The 18,205-nt window shown below is 33.8% G+C and overlaps 1 protein-coding gene across 1 annotated transcript in view; it reads right to left on the reverse strand.

Annotated features, from left to right (window-relative positions):
- The window catches only part of LOC100917361 (transmembrane protease serine 11F), a 67,780-nt gene extending 67,292 nt beyond the window's left edge, over positions 1–488 (reverse strand). The window contains exon 1 of the mRNA XM_031941598.1: positions 123–488. Coding sequence (XP_031797458.1) covers positions 123–133 — 11 coding nt within the window. The 5' untranslated portion in view covers positions 134–488. The remainder of the gene's footprint in view (positions 1–122) is intronic.
- Positions 489–18,205: the final 17,717 nt, after the last annotated feature.

The raw sequence follows: 18,205 nt of genomic DNA on the forward strand, positions 1-18,205 counted from the left end.
ACCTGTTGTCCGAATCAATTTCCAACAAGAAAAGACTTCCCGCCCCATCTTTGTCTTTGGTACCTACCTGCTACAGCTCTACCATCACTGCTAAATCTTAGCAAAGATGACAAAGTACTTACGCGTACATCATGTACCCAGGACCTGGGCAACTCTCCTTCTGTCACCATCGGAACTGTATCATCTCAGGATGCAGTCCAGGCTTTGAAGACTGGATGAAGATGAACAATGAAGTCACTTGCAATAAAGACAAAAACCAGTCTGACTAGTTTCAGTGACTGCAGCCTTGATTCAAGCTGATAAGACACATGAACATTTTCGCAAGGGAGGAAGAATTCCAATGTGCTGGCCAACCACAAATAAATATGTAAACAATGACATACTTGAAAAGGCAATTTCTAAGCAGCGCTTATGGTGAGGTCGTAATTCTTCCTTTTCAAGGTTCGAATAATTTGTTCAAGACCACTTGAAATAAAAGTAAGATACTTAAAGATTTGATTATTTGAGGGATGTTTGTATTTTGTCCACTGGAACTTTTGTAATTTAAAGATTTGAGCTTGTCCATGACAAGTATTTAAATACTTTTTATTAGATATATTCATCAAGCATTTAAAATATGAGAACTTTGAGTGAACTCAAGGATCCTGAAGAAGTGGCAAAAGCATTCAATCTGGGTCAAAGTACTTGGTTTTTTTGTCTTGCCTCTACCTAATAAACATTATGGAGGGACAGCTAGCTGGCACAGTGGATAGTGTGTCAGTCAGGAGGACCTGAGTTCAAATGTGACTTCAAATATTTATTAGCTGTGCAACCTGGGCAAATCATTTAACCTGGACTGCTTTGCAAAAATAAACAAATAAATAGCATTAAAGCCTTGGAAAAGCTACTTTTCTTCTCAAGTTGTTTCCTTAAATCTCATTTCAGAAATTCTGAGCAGTTTCCTTGATCTTTTTCCTGAAAAAGTTTTTTACATTTTTCTCAGAATCCTTTAATCCTTAAGTTGTCCCCCTGAATTTCCTGTCTTCAAGACCAGTGGATGTTTGTGTGAAGAACATTTTAAAGACATTTTTGTCTTTTGTTTCTTTTCTTCTTCTTTTTGTTTCTTTTTCTTCACCTTTATATTTGTGTTCTAATTTTGTTGTAATCATTCTTCTTTAAACCTTTATTGGTTTTAGGCCATTCAGAGACATTTATGCACAAACATGGGGGTGGAATATGTGTGGAGGGATTCTCCCATATTTCATTTTCGGACTCTATCCTTCCTTGAAGAAAGAAATGCCCAGGGAAAGAATGAGAACCTGCCTCACAAAAGAAAAACAAAAGACTCGCGCATTGAAAGACTATATTTTTACCTTACATCTCTAAATAGCTATGTGGTTCTCTGTCCTCAGTTTCCATATCTGTAATATAAGGTGAACAGGATCAGATGATCTCTAGAGTCCCTTCTGTTTTACTCTTCTACTTAGTACTATTGGAGATTTCGCAGGCTTAGCAAGGTATACTGCATTTATTCGAATCAGTGAGTAAGGGAGAAATGAGTCTATTCTTCACCGCTCCCTTACTGCTTTTAGTTCATTTATTTAAGTAACCTATTTTTGTAAAATCATCTGACCACAGCAAAATAACTGTATGGACATGTATACATATATTGTATTTAACATATACTTTAACATATTTAACATGTATTGTTTACCTGCCATCTGGGGAAGGGGGTGAGGAAAGGAGGGGGAAAATTGGAACAAAAGGTTTTGCAATTGTCAATGCTAAAAATTATCCATGCATATATCTTGTAAAAAAAAAAAAGTTATAACAAAAAAAATCATTTGGCCAGGAAAAAAAGTTTCAGAAATCACTTATTTAGAGATAAGGAGAGAACCAGTCATTTTCTTAAATGCTTCCCACACACCTAGTTGGGGTATGTGCAGGGCAAGACTGCAGTCCTTCAATACTCTAAGTAGTGGGGTTTTTTTTCTCTTTTTTAATATTTTGACTGTTTTATTTTGAGAAAGGAGATACTACCCAACAAATGCTCAGAATTATCCTTAGAAATTCTAGTTTAAAAAAAATACTAAAACTTTTATAGTATGTCAATCACTTATACTATTTTCTACTTTTGCTATTTACTTATTGTGAATAGAAAGGAAGGATTATTTAGTTTAAGAATTATCACATGTCTTTGACTTGACTATTGTCCCCTCTTAGAACTTCATTCAACATGACTTTACATATCTTATGTTTGAATTCTTCATATGTATCATAATTGATTAAAAATAATATTTTGTCACATTCAAATCTTGCAATTCATTAAAGCATTCCACCAGTTTGGGGGTAAATACTTTTTAGATTTTAAAAAATTACAGTTAATGCTACTTTTGAACACTTTTTGTATGTATATTATATATATATACATATATATGCCTTTTTCTTGCTGATGGACAAGTAATTTTTCACTGTGTTCACATGTGCACATGATCTCTTTAAATATAGCTATAGTTTGATCATTTTTGACCATCCACAGAAAGAGAACCCTAAAAGATTAAAGTAAAAAATCAAAGATTCAAAATTGATATGTTATCATCAAAGGTGATTAATAAATGTTTGTTCATTAATTGAAATGATGCTTTGATTATTTCTGAGAAAGATACTATGTAAATATGACATATCTACAGTTAATTCATTTTTCATGTGTTTCCATTGTCTTAAAATTGGCGATTAAAGTTATAACATATCAATTTTGAATCTTTGATTGCTCAAAAAGTTATCAAACTGTGCATAACCTTTGATCATGAGCCATAGTGTTTCTACTGGGCTTATATCTCAAAGAGATCTTAAAAAAGGGAAAAGGTTCCACATGTGCAAAAATGTTTGTGGCAGTCCTTTTTGAAGTGGCAAGAAACTGGAAATTGAATGGATGCCCATCAGTTGGAGAATGGGTCAATAAATAAATTGTGGTCTATGAATGTGATCTAATATTATTGATCTATAAGCAACGACCAACAGGATGATTTCAGAGAGGCCTGGAGAGACTTACATGAACTGATGCTAAGTGAAGTGAGCAGAACCAGGAGATCATTATACATGGTAATAAGAAGATTATACAATGATCAACTCTGATGGACATGGCTCTCTTCAACAATAAGAAGATTCAAACCAGTTCCAATTGTTCAGTAAAGAAGAGAGTCAGCTAAGAGAGAGAACTATGGGAAATGAGTGTGGACCACAACATAGCATTTCCACTCTTTCTGTTAATGTTTGCTTGCATTTTTGATTTTCTTCTCAGTTATTTTTTCTTTCTTTCTAGATCCAATTTTTCTTATATGGTAAGGTAACTGTATAAATATGTATACATATATTGTATTTAACATATATTTTAACATATTTAACATGTATTGGACTACCTGCCATCTAGAGAAGGAGTTGGGGAAAAGGAGGAGAAAAGTTGGAACAGAAAGTTTTGCAAGGGTCATTGTTGAAAAATTACCCATGCAGATGTTTTGTAAATTAAAAGCTATAATACTAAAAGTAAAAATTAAAAAATAATCTTCAATTTAATACAATTTCCAGAATTTTGCTTCCAGAAGTTAGAAAATTAGAGGAAGTGTAGAATTTTCTTTTTTTTTTAAGAACCTCATTTTTCTTTCTTTTTTTTTTAATTTATTTAATAGCCTTTTAGAAGTGTAGAATTTTCATAAAAGAAACATGTAATGATTACATAATAATTGTAGAGTGATTTCTTTTGGTGAGACTTTTAAAGCCAATGACTCACCATGACATAGAGATAATCTTGAACACTTTAAGACCATGACAACAGAGCACAAGTTTTAGTAGGTCCTAGTAAGCAGCAAAGCCTTATAGTAGTCTATATTTTATTTTAGCCAACGACTGCCATAAGTTCAAAGAGATTCATTGCCAAAAGTTTGGCTGTTGGGAAGATTTTTTTTTAATGTAATTGCAGCAACTCATGAAACCAACTATTATAATAAGGATAGCCATAATCAGTGGTAGAAACTGAATCTATAACGATGAAATTACTATGCATATGTAAATTTCATTCATACATATATATCTATTGTTTCTTTATGTAGAAAATTTCTTTTAAAGAGTTCATCTGAATTTTATCGGTCCCTTCATCTTCTAACAAATTTGAAACTTAAAAATTGGAATACTGACAGTATAAAGATAGGGTTTTAATTTTAGATTTTCCATTCTTACTCACAATTAAGATAGGATATTGATATTCATAAAATTATCTTCAGTTCTTCATCATTACAAATAAAATTCTAGTAATAACAATAAGTATATCTCTTGAACCAAGTGAAAACAAAACACAACAAAACTCTCTAATGAGGAAACCCCTGATACAAGGACCATAAAGTGGTGAGCTTTTTAGTGACTCATCTGATGTGTACATATTCCCTTTGCACTTTGAAAAGTAGTTTGTATTAGGATTTTCAGAGGTTATATGATGCATCCTTCCATTACACTTACACCATAGATGACAGCTTCAAATCTATCCTATTTTTAGAGATTGCCATAAAGAAAGATTTTGCAATATCTCTCAGGATCATAAACCAATATTTTACAGCCATTACTATAAAAGGCATTGTTATGAAAGAAAACTGTACTCTAATTTAGATGTTTCGCCTTTAGCAATTACTGGCTATGTCACTGCCATGGGCAATTACTAAACCTCTGGGTTATTGCTGTAAAGAGGGATAATGGTAATAATTTCAGAGGCATATCGTGAGGCTCAAATGGAATCATGTGTACAAAGTACTTTGCAAAACTCAAGACACTATGTATGTCAGCTATTTCTTCCTAAATCCCTGAAATTCTTTCCCAGTCGTATTTTCTTCATTTGTAAAATGAATAGGAACTGCATTCTCATTCACATCTCTATCATTCAATGAAATTGTTTTAATCTAATTTTTCTTTTGCTGTAACTAAAGCATATTATAATGAGTCAATTGCATTCAATAATTATTTTAAACATTTACTATCTATAAGGCATTTTACTAGGCAATGGAGCTTTTGAAATTTTTTTTAAATTATCTTCAAAGAGCTAATATTCTTTTAGTCACTGTCCTCTGTATGTTATCTTCGTTCTTCACTTTTTCAGAATTAGTGTCATAATCCCAATTATTTTCAGTGTTGTTCATTGGTTACATGTTGTGGGTGAACTCTTGTTCTTTAATTATTAAGAATCTGTTTACTACTAGCTTAGAGGAAAGGTTTTCCACATATATGTATTTATGTGTATACACATGTGTGGATATATATACACACACATATATATCATAATAACACCATCAACTAAATCTTTTTTTTACTTATAGCTTTTTAATTAAGTCAAGATAGGTTGGCCTCCTGTTTAGTTTGCATAGAAATACCAGATATGAATTTTAATCTATTGAATTTCAAGGCTGACACACAAATAAACTTTGATTTCTATAGATTGTCTTTTTTTTTTTTGAGTGACATTGCCTTTAGCATGTATGGAAAGTCAATAAATACTAAATCAGTCACCCCTCAAAATCCATCTAACAAGAATGTGATGCAAACTATCTATTGGCAAAGAAATGGCAAAAGATTGTTACCAACAAGGGAGTTAAAAGAGAGATAAAGTATTGAGCTTTTCTGTAATATTAGTAACAAAGAAAAAAATAGTCTAGAGAGCTCCTAGAATACTCTCTATTAAAGGACTGCAAACATTTATTTATAAGTAGAAAATAAGATCTTAATTGACATACTGATGCAAGAGCTAATTACCTAATTAATAAAATATGACTGTGAAAAAGGAACAGTTTACCTGCTCACAATGCTTAACTGGAAAGTGTCAATTATTCCTGAAGTTTGATGGATTAAAATGTCTTCTAAATAAAAGTGCTCTGAATAGATCTTATTTTAAGTTCATTATGTGGGAGAATGGGAATGAATAGAATATATGACTAAGAGAGATGCCTGAATAAAAAAAGATAACTCTTTAAAAAAAAGTTAGAAGGCTCTTCTAAAGATTCTCCTGTCTACCAAAAGATGCAGGCCATAGATTAGAAAAGTTTTGGATGAATTTCAAACTGAGAAATATTGTGAAGAAGCATAAAATTATGTATATCAGCTCCTGGACTGATTTTGTGATTTCAAAAATATGGGTATTGCCTCTCAAGATATAGATTTCAGCCTGCCCATGCTGAATGGTGTAAACAATTTTTTTTGGAGAAAAAAACTGTTAAGAATACATGAGATAAATCCCAACAGTCTTTATACTGTTGATTGTAAAAGCGATTTTTTTCTGTGACTAGGGAAAGTCATTTGTCAAAAGGAAAAATATAGAAAATAGGATAAAAAAATACTACAGTACCTTTCCAAAAGATATCACCAGACAAAAATAGGTCTATTCTGCCTTTGCCAGTGGTTTGTTGTGTTACCATTTGGCATAGACATAAAGTGCCACAAAGTGTTTTCCTCTTTTTTTTTCCATTCAACTCTAGCCAAGAAGACCTCAATGGAACTTGGGTATCTGAGCACAATATCATCTGTTTCATCTTCTAGGAAATCCACTCATTTGAGAAATAAAATGAGATTCTCAATTAAAAATGAAGAAGGAAGTTCTTTCCCTTCAGTCTACAGGCACACTCCAGGTGTCTCAGTTTAAAAAGTCCTCACTTGACCCAACCACTCCCTCATGCTATTATCCTTCATCTCTCCTCCCTTCCACACTTAAACTTCTAAAAAAAAAAAAAAAAAAAAAAAAGGTTAATGCTTTAACTCTATTTCCTCTTCTCTTATTTCTTGCCTTTTGTTTTCTGAACTCATCACTCAGCTGAAACTCTACTCTCACTAATAATTTAACAATTGACAAATAAAATAATATCTTAGCTCTTTTTGGATTTTTCTTGATTTCTTTGTTGTATTTGACATTATTTACCACCCTCTTCCTCTGAATAATTTCCCCTATGATTTTCTGAAACATTACTCTGTCTTCTCCCTATCTATAACTTTTGTTTTTTTTTTTTTTCAACTTAAAAGGTAAAGTCCTGTGAGGAAAAAAAATGCATGTCTATATGGTAAGTAAAAGATGAAATGACTGAGGAAAACAAAGATTTCATCTTCTGAGCATATTGATTTACTAAGTAAAGCATGCCAATTGACTAACAAAAACCAGCTCTCCTCAGCTTGGGCCTAAAATCCCAATATAGGGGAAACAGAATTTTATATATTAAAAACAATCAATCAAATAATGTCAGTTAATTAAAAGGAAACAATATATTAGGTAATCTGATTTCTAATTGGATAAAAGATTAGGAACCCTGGAAGTTGGGAGGGGAAAGTGAATAATTGTCTGAATTCAGAAAAGGAGATATACCATTCCCCAAGTATCTGTCAACAATCAAACCAAGGGAGCATGGAAACATTAACTTATTGATCATTTTGTCAGTTTTGACATAAGATATATGAATTGCCTAAGATGTACAGTTGTGAGAAAACTTGTAAAATCTATTTTCTGATCTGATTAGGTTTTGAGTCAACATAACCTAGTTAAGGATTTTTAAGCCGGAGGACAAAAGGGACTTCCCTGGCCATGTAGAGCTGTATGTTAAAGCAATGCAATAAGATTTTCTCCCAGTTCTTACAAGTGAATAAAGTTTTGTCAAAAAACCCATAATTGAATAGAAAGGATACAGAACTAATTCTGGAATTGAGTCACAAAATGGAGTTAGTGTGGTTCATTCAATTCTCACTGCTACTTAATGTCCTAATCCTCTCAATTCCCTCATCTGTCAAAATTACATAATATTAATTTCCATATCCTATAGTCTCCTATCTTGTATATGTAACTAGAATATACAATGCATATGGATAAGCATTGGGCCTTCTTTCTGTTCTCTATAGTATCTATCGTAAGACTTTTGCACAGATTAATTATTCAACAAATACTGAAATGATATGAGTGAATAAATGGAAGTTTCCAATTTATTTTAATTAATTAATTTATGTATGATCCTCCAATTTATTCTGATCCTCTATTTTATTTTGACTACTAGACATTTTCTTTCAGAATCTCTGCCATTCCCCCAAATAATTATCTTCACCTGTCCCTTCAATATTATTCTCTGCTCTGTAAGTTCTTCATGTAACTATTCCTTGAATCCAATGCAAACTCCACATGGTGATTCAATGACTCTAAATAAGTCTATCCTGTTCTCTCCAAATATTCTATCAATTATATTCTCTTCTAAGAATGTGACTCCACCTGATAAATATTCTTTTTTTAAAAAAATGTCTAATATTATTGTTTTAATAATTGAAAGCCATGAATATATTTGTTTTTTAACATTTTTTGAATTTTGAGTTCCAAATTCTCTCCCTCCAGCCTCTCTCCCATCCATTGTGAAGGCAAGCATCATGATCTCATTTATACATGTGAGATCATGCAAAACATATTTCCATAGTAGACATGCTTTTTAAAAGCAAAAGTGAAGTGGAAAAAATATATTTCAATTTGCATTCAGATTTCATCAGTTCTCTCTTTGAAGGTAAAAAGCATTTTCCTAAGTTCTTTGGAGTTTTCTTGATCATTGCCTTGATAAGAGTAGCTGAGTCTTTCACAATTGTTCATTATAATATTGTTAATACTATGTACAATGTTCTCCTGATTCTCCTCACTTCATTCTGCATCATTTCATATAAGCCTCCCCAAAGTTTTTCTGAAACTAATCATTTGTCATTTCTTACAACACTATTCCATCATAACCACATTTTCTTGTTGTTCAGTGAATTTTTCAGTTGTGTCAGACTCTTCACAACTCATTTGGGGTTTTCTTGGCAGATACTGGAGTGATTTGTCATTTTCTTCTCCAGCTCATTTTACACATGAGGAAACTTTGGGCAAGCAGGGTTAAGAGACATGATCAGAGTCATCCAATTAAAAAGTGACTGAGTGTATACATATATTGTATTAACTTAGACTTTAACATATTTAATATGTATTGGTCAGCCTGGCATCTGGGGAAGGGGATGGGGGGAAGGAGGGGAAAAGTTGGAACAAAAGGTTTTGCAATTGTCAATGCTGAAAAATTACCCATGCATATATCTTGTAAATAAAAAGCTATAATAAAAAAAATTAAAAGTGTCTGAGGCCAGATTTGAAGTCTTCCAGGTCTGACGCCCTATCCACTATGCCCACTTAGCCGCTAAACATAATCATGTATATACAACTTGTTTAGCCATTAATGCGCATCTTTTCAATTACCAATTCTTTGCCACCATAAAAAAGAGCTGCTGAAAATATTTTTGTATACATGATTCCTTTTCCTTTTCCCTTGATCTCTTTAGGATACAGAACTAGTAATGGTATTTCTGCGTAAAAGGGTAAGCACAGTTTTAGAGCTTTTTGAGTATAGTTACAATTTTTTCTCCAGAATGGTTGGACCAGTTCAAAATTTCACCAGCAGTGTACTGATGTCCCTATTTTCCCACATCCCCTCCAGTATTATCATTTCTGATAAGTGTGAAGTGAGACCTCAGAGTTTAACTTGCATTTCTCTGATCAGTAGTAATTTAGAGTTTTTTTCATATGACTATATATAGCTTTGACATAACCTTCTGAAAGCTGCCTGTTCATATATTTTAATCATTTATCAATTTGGGAAATGTCTTTTTAAAAAAAATTTACTTCATTTCCTTTATGTTTGAGAAATGAGGACTTTATCAGAGAAACTTGATATAAATTTTTTCTGCATTTTCTACTTTTTAATTAGCCACTGTATCTTATTACTTAACAGGAAGGATTGGAATTTTCATTTAGAAATCTTCATTTGATCTAGTTTGGGCTGCTCAAAGATTCCTAGTTACAATGGTAATTTTACGTCAGGTGCCATTTCCCATTGTTCCTTCAGAACAAACCTCTGTTGCTGAGAAAAGGAACACTTTAGAGAATTTTAAAATGTCAAGGACAATAGAGCATGAGGTGTAATTTTCCCTTCATTAGTATTCAAAAGAAGAATTTACATATCTCAGGTGATTCAGTGGAATAGCAGCTGAAAATGGATTACTGCAAGAACAAAAGTATTAATTCTTGATGGACTACCCACAGCATGAGTCGTTACCCACAGAATTCTCCACCAACGAATATTTCCTCCAATTCTGTTGATTATTCAAAAAAGAACCACTCCCAGTGCAGTGCAGCCTGGGCCCAAGGCCGCTCTCACCTGTACATCATCTGAGTCACAGGAATCTTAACCTGTTTCTGTTTAGCATGAGTGACTCAGGGTCTACCTTACTGACATATTTTGACTTCATTCAAGGCATTGGGGCTTCCTGAATGCAGCAAGAATGTGGTAATGTGATAACCCTATTTTGCTTTCTTCGTCATAGCATTTGATAAAAAGGTATACAACCTGACCTACCTAATGATTTTTTTCAGATGCTCATTTGTGAAAGCAAGTAACTCAAGACTCCCCCCTTCCTTTTGAATCCAGAACCCTATGTATGCCAGTTATAATGTAACTTAATGTAACAAAAATATTCTATATAACCCAAGAAATGACAGTACTTTTCTCTCTATGAGAATGATCCTTTAAGCTAGAGAGAAGCAATTGGGTTTTAATCTGTGTTCAATAACCCTTTCAATCAAGTCGGGCTTGACATCCTTTCTTTCTTTCTTTCTTTTTTCTTTCTTTCTTTCTTTCATTCTTTCTACCTTCCTTCCTTTTTTTCTTTCTTTCTTTCTTTCTTTCTTTCTTTCTTTCTTTCTTCCTTCCTTCCTTCCTTCCTTCCTTCCTTCTTTCTTTCTTTCTTTCTTTCTTTCTTCCTTCCTTCCTTCCTTCCTTCCTTCCTTCTTTCTTTCTTTCTTTCTTTCTTTCTTTCTTTCTTTCTTTCTTTCTTCCTTCCTTCCTTCCTTCCTTCCTTCCTTCCTTCCTTTTTTTCTTTCTTTCTTTCTTTCTTTCTTTCTTTCTTTCTTTCTTTCTCTTTCTTTCTTTCTTTCTTTCTTTCTTTCTTTCTTTCTTTCTTTCATCCTTCCTTCCTTCCTTTCTTCCTTTCTTTCTTTCTACCTTTCTTTCTTTCTTTCTTTTCTTCCTTTTTTTCTTCCTTTCTACCAATTTTCTACCAATTTTGCCCTCTCTAAATGAATTATCCCTTTGCTTTAGGTCTCCCCAACTTAAAAATCAAACAAAATATAAAGATTTACTTAAGTCTGTTGTCTCTTCTGGTTACTATCCTATTTCTATCATTTTCACTGCTAAATTTCCAAAATAGAAAATCTGTATTCATTGCCTCCCTTTTCAGTTTATCAATTCTGCTTCTTAATAGTCTGCAATATAGTTTATATTCCCATTACTCTACTAAAAAATTTTTCTCCATTACCTATCTTTTTATGCATTCTTATTCTATTTTTTTTTTTTTTACTATTCATGACCTTCATCTCCTTCTTAACTTTTTTTGGAGCTTCTCTAACATTATGCTATCCTGGGTTTTCCCCTTTTTTTCCAATTGCTACTTTTCTTTTGTTTTCATTAGCATTCTTCTCTAGATCTAGAGCATCTATAGAATGCTCTCTAGAGCATTCAATAATTCTATAGTCTATAAAATGTCATCTTTTGTGCTAAAATTAATATTTGTAAGTTGTCTGAACTTCATTCTTTACCAGGGAGTCCTTTATAGCAGCACTGATATCTTTCATACTATCTATGCATAACTATAGGGCTTATCACTGGAGGAACTACCTTTTCAACATATAAGCACAATATTTGAAGTGTGCCAGGAACATGAATGAAACCCATCTGATTGATGCAATGTGGGCTGGTCAGGATTTCCTCACAAGAGCTATAGTTAGAATTTAATTGATAGTCAGATGAGAGGTTTACATTTTAATGACATTTCAAATGTTACAAATTATGCCTACTTATCTATTACTTTTTTTAGGACAGAGACCAAAAGAATATCTCTATCCTCCCAGTTACTAATTGAGTCAAAAGAAATTCAGTTCAATTCAATAAAAATTTATAGTTTTGATAGCTAATTTTATTGCTAAATTCTTACTGCTGAAATTATTGCTAAAATATATGTGCATATTAAAATGCACATATATATTATTAAATGTTTTTAAAAGAAAGAATTGAATCAGTTGCCCCTAAAATCTATCTTGTCACAGAGGTGAAGAATATATAAATAGTTTCCTAGGACCAGAAAAAGATGGAAATGGTCATATCCATAAAGTAAGAAAAGAGAAGAATGGCAGATTAGAACACTGGGCCTAGAGTCAGAAAGAGCAGAGTTCAAATTTAACCTCAGATATTTACTAGCTGTGTGACCCTGAGCAAGTCACTTAACCCCTGACTGCATTTAACTGGAGAAGAAAAGCATTTCAATATCTTTGTCAAGAAAACACCATGGACAATTGGTCTACTAGATCATAAAGAATCAGACGTGACAATAACAGCAAAATCAAGTTCATAAAAAAGATTCACACAGAAAAAGTCTTTAATTAAAATATGACCAAAAAACATGATTTTGATTTTGATTTATCTGAATTCATTGATTATTACTACAGTTTTCATTGCTGTTTTCTCTTTCTCATTCTCTATCTCTGTCTCTGCTTCTATATTTCTATCTCTTTGTCTCTTTGTTTCTGTTTCTTTCTGTTTCTCTCTCTCTCTCTCTTTCTATCTGTCTTCTCAGTTTCTCTGTCCCTCCTTGTCTCTATGTTTCTTTCTTTCTTTGTCTGTCTCTGCCTGTTTCTCTGTGTGTGTGTGTGTGTGTCTCTGTCTCTTTCTCTGTCTCTCTCTCTGTCTCTCTCTGTGTGTCTCTATCTGTGTCTCTGTTTCTCTCTCTCTCTTTGTCTCTCTGTCTCTATCTCTCTCCATCTTTCTTTCTCTTCTTTCTCTGTCTCTCCACTGTAGAGAGCTCCAAGTGTAATATAAACATTTTTCCCTTGAACCTAACAACTTCAATGAAAAACAGTGTTTGGCAGAGCACTAGATTTGAGGCATCCATGCAGTGCAATAGATAAAGCACTTGACCTAGAGTAAGGAAGATCTGAATTCAAATCTGATCTCAGATATTTACCAGTTGTGTGACCCTGAACAAGTTACTTAACCTTTTTTACCTGTTTCCTCATCTTTAAAATGAGCTGGAGAAGGAAACAGCAAAGCACTTCAAGTATCCTAGCCTAGAAAACCCCAGATAGAGTCATGAAGAGGCAGACGTGACTGAAAACCACTAAACAATAATAATAAAACTAGTTTTGTAGTCTATGTACCTGAAATCAACTTCTCATTCAACTGCTTTCTAGCCATGTGCCTAGTCTTGGGCTACCTTTGAATCTTTTTATCTCATTTTCTTCATTTGAAAAATGAAGAGATTGGTCTAGATGACCTATTTAAGTTCACTTATCATTCTAAATTCTATAACTTTGAGAGGTAAGTGGAGGGAGAGATTTCAAAAGGAAGGTAAAACAATTAGGGAAGGGAATTCTGTAAACCAGGAGTGAAAATTAGGACAAAACCTGGTATATCAATTTCAATGAAAAGCTTCCTGTATTGGCTCACTGATGAATGAAACTTGGAGAAACAACTCCTTTGATGTAAAGTGAGTCAAATTACTTTTTAGTTATCATGTTGCACTACTTATTTGTGGTGATCTTTCTGTCTACTAAAAACCCTAAATATTATTGTTTGTAGTTGTCTGGTTATACCTCCCTTGTTCTGTACAATTTGTTCTTTGATCTAAGATCTTTGATAAAATCCTATTTTAATAGTTCAAAGTAGATTCAAACCATTATTCTAATCTGTCAAAGGTTTTTGGATACTGATTCTGTCTCCAGCATATTAATTATAACTCCCACCTTTGTGTCATCTTCCAATTTGTTAAGTGTTTAACTTCTGCCTTTAAGTCATCAGTAAAAATATTGAACAACACAGGGACAAGATAAATCCCTGAGGCACTTTACTTAGAACTTCTCTCCAAGCTGATAATCTTTTAGTGACAATCCTTTGGGTTAGTTTTTCTAAAACTTCTGAATTAGTCCAGTGAAATGGTAATAAGGAAATGGAGACAACAAAAGCAAATGATATTTAGCCAGTACTCTAATTTTGTATGTTGTTTATCTTTTGTACTCCAAGAAGACCAATGACATCACAATGTTGGAGCCAGGATATGATGTGTTCACCTGTGGCTAATCAGTCCAATACAGGTTCAGAAGGCTCTACCACAGGTTGGGCATAAACAATCCATTTGAACATTTGGGATGGAGATGTTTCTACATTTGCAAATGTTGAGTTGTCTTTATGCTACCGTAATTCTGCTTTGCTCACAGAATACAACTCCTTCTTTGATTTTAGGCACACCAGGCAGGATAGATTCTTATACCAATACTTCTCATGTCTCACAATTGATACTAAAGTTCTTCAGAAGGATCTTGAGAATGTCTTTTATTCTCTTAAAAAAAATGTACATTTGGCCATCAAACAATATGGCCAGCCCATCAGAGTTGTACTCTTTGCACTGGGGTTTAAATGCTTGGCAGTTCAGCTCATGAAAGGACTTCAATGTTTGGGACCTTATCTTGTGAGATGAACTTTAGAAATTTCCTGAAGACAATTCAAATGAAGTGATTCAATCTTGCCATGGCTCTAATATGTTGTCCAAATTTCATCGGCATGCAACAATGAAGTTAGCATAATGACTTTGTAGACCTTTAGTTTGATTGTAGCATAACACTTCTCTTCCACACTTTCTTTTGTAGTCTCCTAAATACCGTCCTAATTCTGGCAATGCGTTGATGTCCCTGGAAAATATACTGTAAGGGGTAAGTAAACTAATCCATAACATTCAAAATTTCTTCATTTATTGACGCCATTAATCATTCCATGTATGGATAATGTGGTGCTAGCTGACAGAGAACCTCTATTTTAAGAGGTGTTAATTGTTGGGCCAAAACTAAAACTAAACATGTTCAAAGTAATTCATTCTCCTTCCTCCTAAGTTCATCCCACTTTTAAATTTCCCTATTCCCTTGAGAGCCCCAACTTTTCTTTTCTTTTTTCTTTCTTTATCTTTTTTTTGCTGAGGCATCGGGATCAAGGAACTTGCCCAGGGTAACAGCCAGAAAGTGTTAAGCATCTGAGGCCACATTTGAATTCAGGTCCTCCTGACTTCAGGGCTGGTATTCTATCCACTATACCAACTAGCTACTCCAACATTTTTCGAAACACACAGATTTGCAATCTGGCAGACATTTTCAACTCTTCACTTTTACTCCCTTTCTCCTCAGTCTAATCCGTTGCTAAGTATTGTTAATTCTACTTCCACAACATATCTTAGATTCTGTGGTCATCATCTTAGATATCTTTGCCTAGACTATGTCAGTCTCCTAATTGATTTCCTGTTACTCTCTCCAAGTTGTTCTCCCCACAGTTGTCAAACTGATGTTTCTAAAAGGACAGGCTTGCTCAAGTCATTCCCTTTCTCCAGAATCTTTAGTGATTCCCTATAGCGTCTAGGAGGCAGCTAGATGGAAGGAGCAGATAGAGTGCTCACCTGAAGTCAGGAAGACCCTTATCACATTTGATCTCAAACTTTAGCTGTGACCCTCGGCAAGTCACTTCACTTTGATTGCCTTGATTTCCTTATCTGTAATATGGCAAATCACTCCAGTATCTTTGCCAAGAAAATCCCCATTGGGGTCACAAAGAGTAGCATATGACTCAACAACAATTGCCTTGAGGATAAAAATGCAAACATTTCTGTTTGATATTTTGAATCCTTCACAAACTGGTTCCAATATTCTTTTCCATGTAGATTATTTATCATTTTCCTTCGTGCCCTTTAATGTCAGACAAATGATCCTACTTCCATTGCCCATAGATGATGCTCTACTTCCCACCTCCATGCCTTTGTATAGACTATCATTAAGCATGAAATTTCTCCCATTCTCACCTTAAAAGTCCTACATTTGTACTACTAACTGGGTTAAAGTTTGTAATTTCTTTTCATTTATTTCCCAAGCTAGGAAACAGACTGTATGTCTCTCCGGGTGGCACAATGGAATCTTTCTGTGATTGAAGATAAATGTTGGTACCACTTTTTATTTGTTCTTTCAGTTCTCATCATTCCCTCACCTACTAAAATCCTGGGCTATATTAATTGTTGTGAAGTTTAGCTAAGCTCCAAGAACATATCTGGGGAAGGACAGACATATTCACCATGCATTCCTGCCCTTACTTACAACCTTTGTATTCATAACACCATCTTATGTGAGTGTGGTGTTTTATGGCTTTCAAGATATTTTAATAACAATAATAGCTTATGTTTATGTAGTATTTTAAGGTTCACAAAGTGTTACATGCTTATTATCACATTTGATCCTCACAGAAATAATGGAGTAACTCCTATTATTATCACTATGGTTATTCTAAGGAAGGGGAGGTTATGGAGATTACTGATTTGCCCAATGACACTCAGTTAGTACATGCCAAACTTACTTCTTATCCAGACTTACTGTCTCCAGAGGGAAATCAAAATGGTTAGGCAGTGAGTGTGCCTTGAAGCCAGGATACATTTAGGCTAAAGTCTCACCTTGGACATACTGCCTTTGTGATCCTAAGGAAGTCGTATGATCTCTCAATGATTTCAACTGATTTTTCAGGCTATAAATTGCAGAGAATGTGCATTGGTAGAAGTTTCCTCATTTTAGTGTTCCCTATACCAGTGAAATTACAAATTCAGTTCCTATCCCCAAACCTTCCTCACTGCATTGATGATTCTCCTCATCCCAATCTTCAATCCCAATCAATCAATGAGTAGCTAGTCCATCTACATCTATCTGAAGCAAGTCTTAACAACACTCAGAGCACCCTTCAATAAAACCCAGAATAATTTTATACATCTCGACTATCTAGGAGAAACTTAGCTACTCCTTTGACTTACATATATCTCTAGTTGCATGCTGCATTACAATATATTCAAACTGAGCCTTTTATTTTTACTAAACCAGCTTTCAATTCAATGAGTGCTTACTTTCAATCGATCAGAAATCTGGCTACAGTATAGACATGTTTTCTGTACACTGTTCTATTTTTACATTAAGGAATTGGAAAGGAGACAATCAAATTCAGTTTTCTATTAAATGCTTGTGAAAACAATTTGAAGGCAAAAAAAAAAAATCTGAGGATTGCAATGTTATTAACTCACTTCCTCAATGAAGTAGAATTTTTTCCCACCCATCTGATGGAGGTATAAGACTAATTATAGTTAGACAAACCTGTAGAACTACAGACCTTTAGAGCTGGAAAGGACCTCAGAAGACATCTAATCCAAAGGTTATCAAAGAGTTTTATGCTCCTGATGAGATATTATGTTAAAGTTTCATGAGGAATAATAGCATACTTCAGGAGAATTGCATGCAAATTGGAAGTTTTAAGTTCCATACAATTATTGATTCACCACATTATTAAATAAATAAATGTTTGTAAATCACTCGACACAATACCCAAGATATAGCAGGTGATTAATAAATGCACCTAGACAAGACCAGCACATTGCTAGGACACACACCTTTTGAGAATCCCTGATTGGATCCAAGCCCTTAATTTTGCTAAGAAACTGTCCTCTGACATTATTACTTTGCCCCAAGAAAATTTCAGGTAATATTTACAAGATTCTTGAATAAGGAAAATACATGTTAAAATGCAGACTTAGCATGCACAGTGGATGGAGAATTGGATTTGGATTCAGAAAGACTCATTCATCTTCATGAGTTTAAATCAATTTCTGACACTTGGTAGTTGTGTGATCCTGGACCAGTCATTTCACCCTGTTTCCCTCACTTCCTCAGCTGTAAAACGAGCAAGAGAAGAAAATTACAAACCACTGCAATACATTTTCCAAGAAAACCCCAAAAGGGGTCATGAAGAGTAAGACACTTGAAAAATTGAACAAGTTAACATTCCAAAATTGAGCAACCAAATCAATATCCCATTTCTTCTGGACCATTCCTCATTTTGTAAAGTTAAAGAAAGGTACTTCCTTCTTCCCACCGCTTCTGGGAAAAGAATGAGGGCTAATCCTGGTCGTTTTGGGTAGGAAATTTGTTTATCACCTTTATGCAGTCACCTCCTAATGAAAAGTCTTTTTTCCCTTTTGTTCTGATTTATCCCCCATCTTATGCTAGCTGGATAAACATTGGATAGAGTGCCAGGAGACACAT

The sequence above is a fragment of the Sarcophilus harrisii genome, chromosome 6, assembly GCF_902635505.1.
Source record: "Sarcophilus harrisii chromosome 6, mSarHar1.11, whole genome shotgun sequence".
Taxonomy (NCBI): domain Eukaryota; kingdom Metazoa; phylum Chordata; class Mammalia; order Dasyuromorphia; family Dasyuridae; genus Sarcophilus; species Sarcophilus harrisii.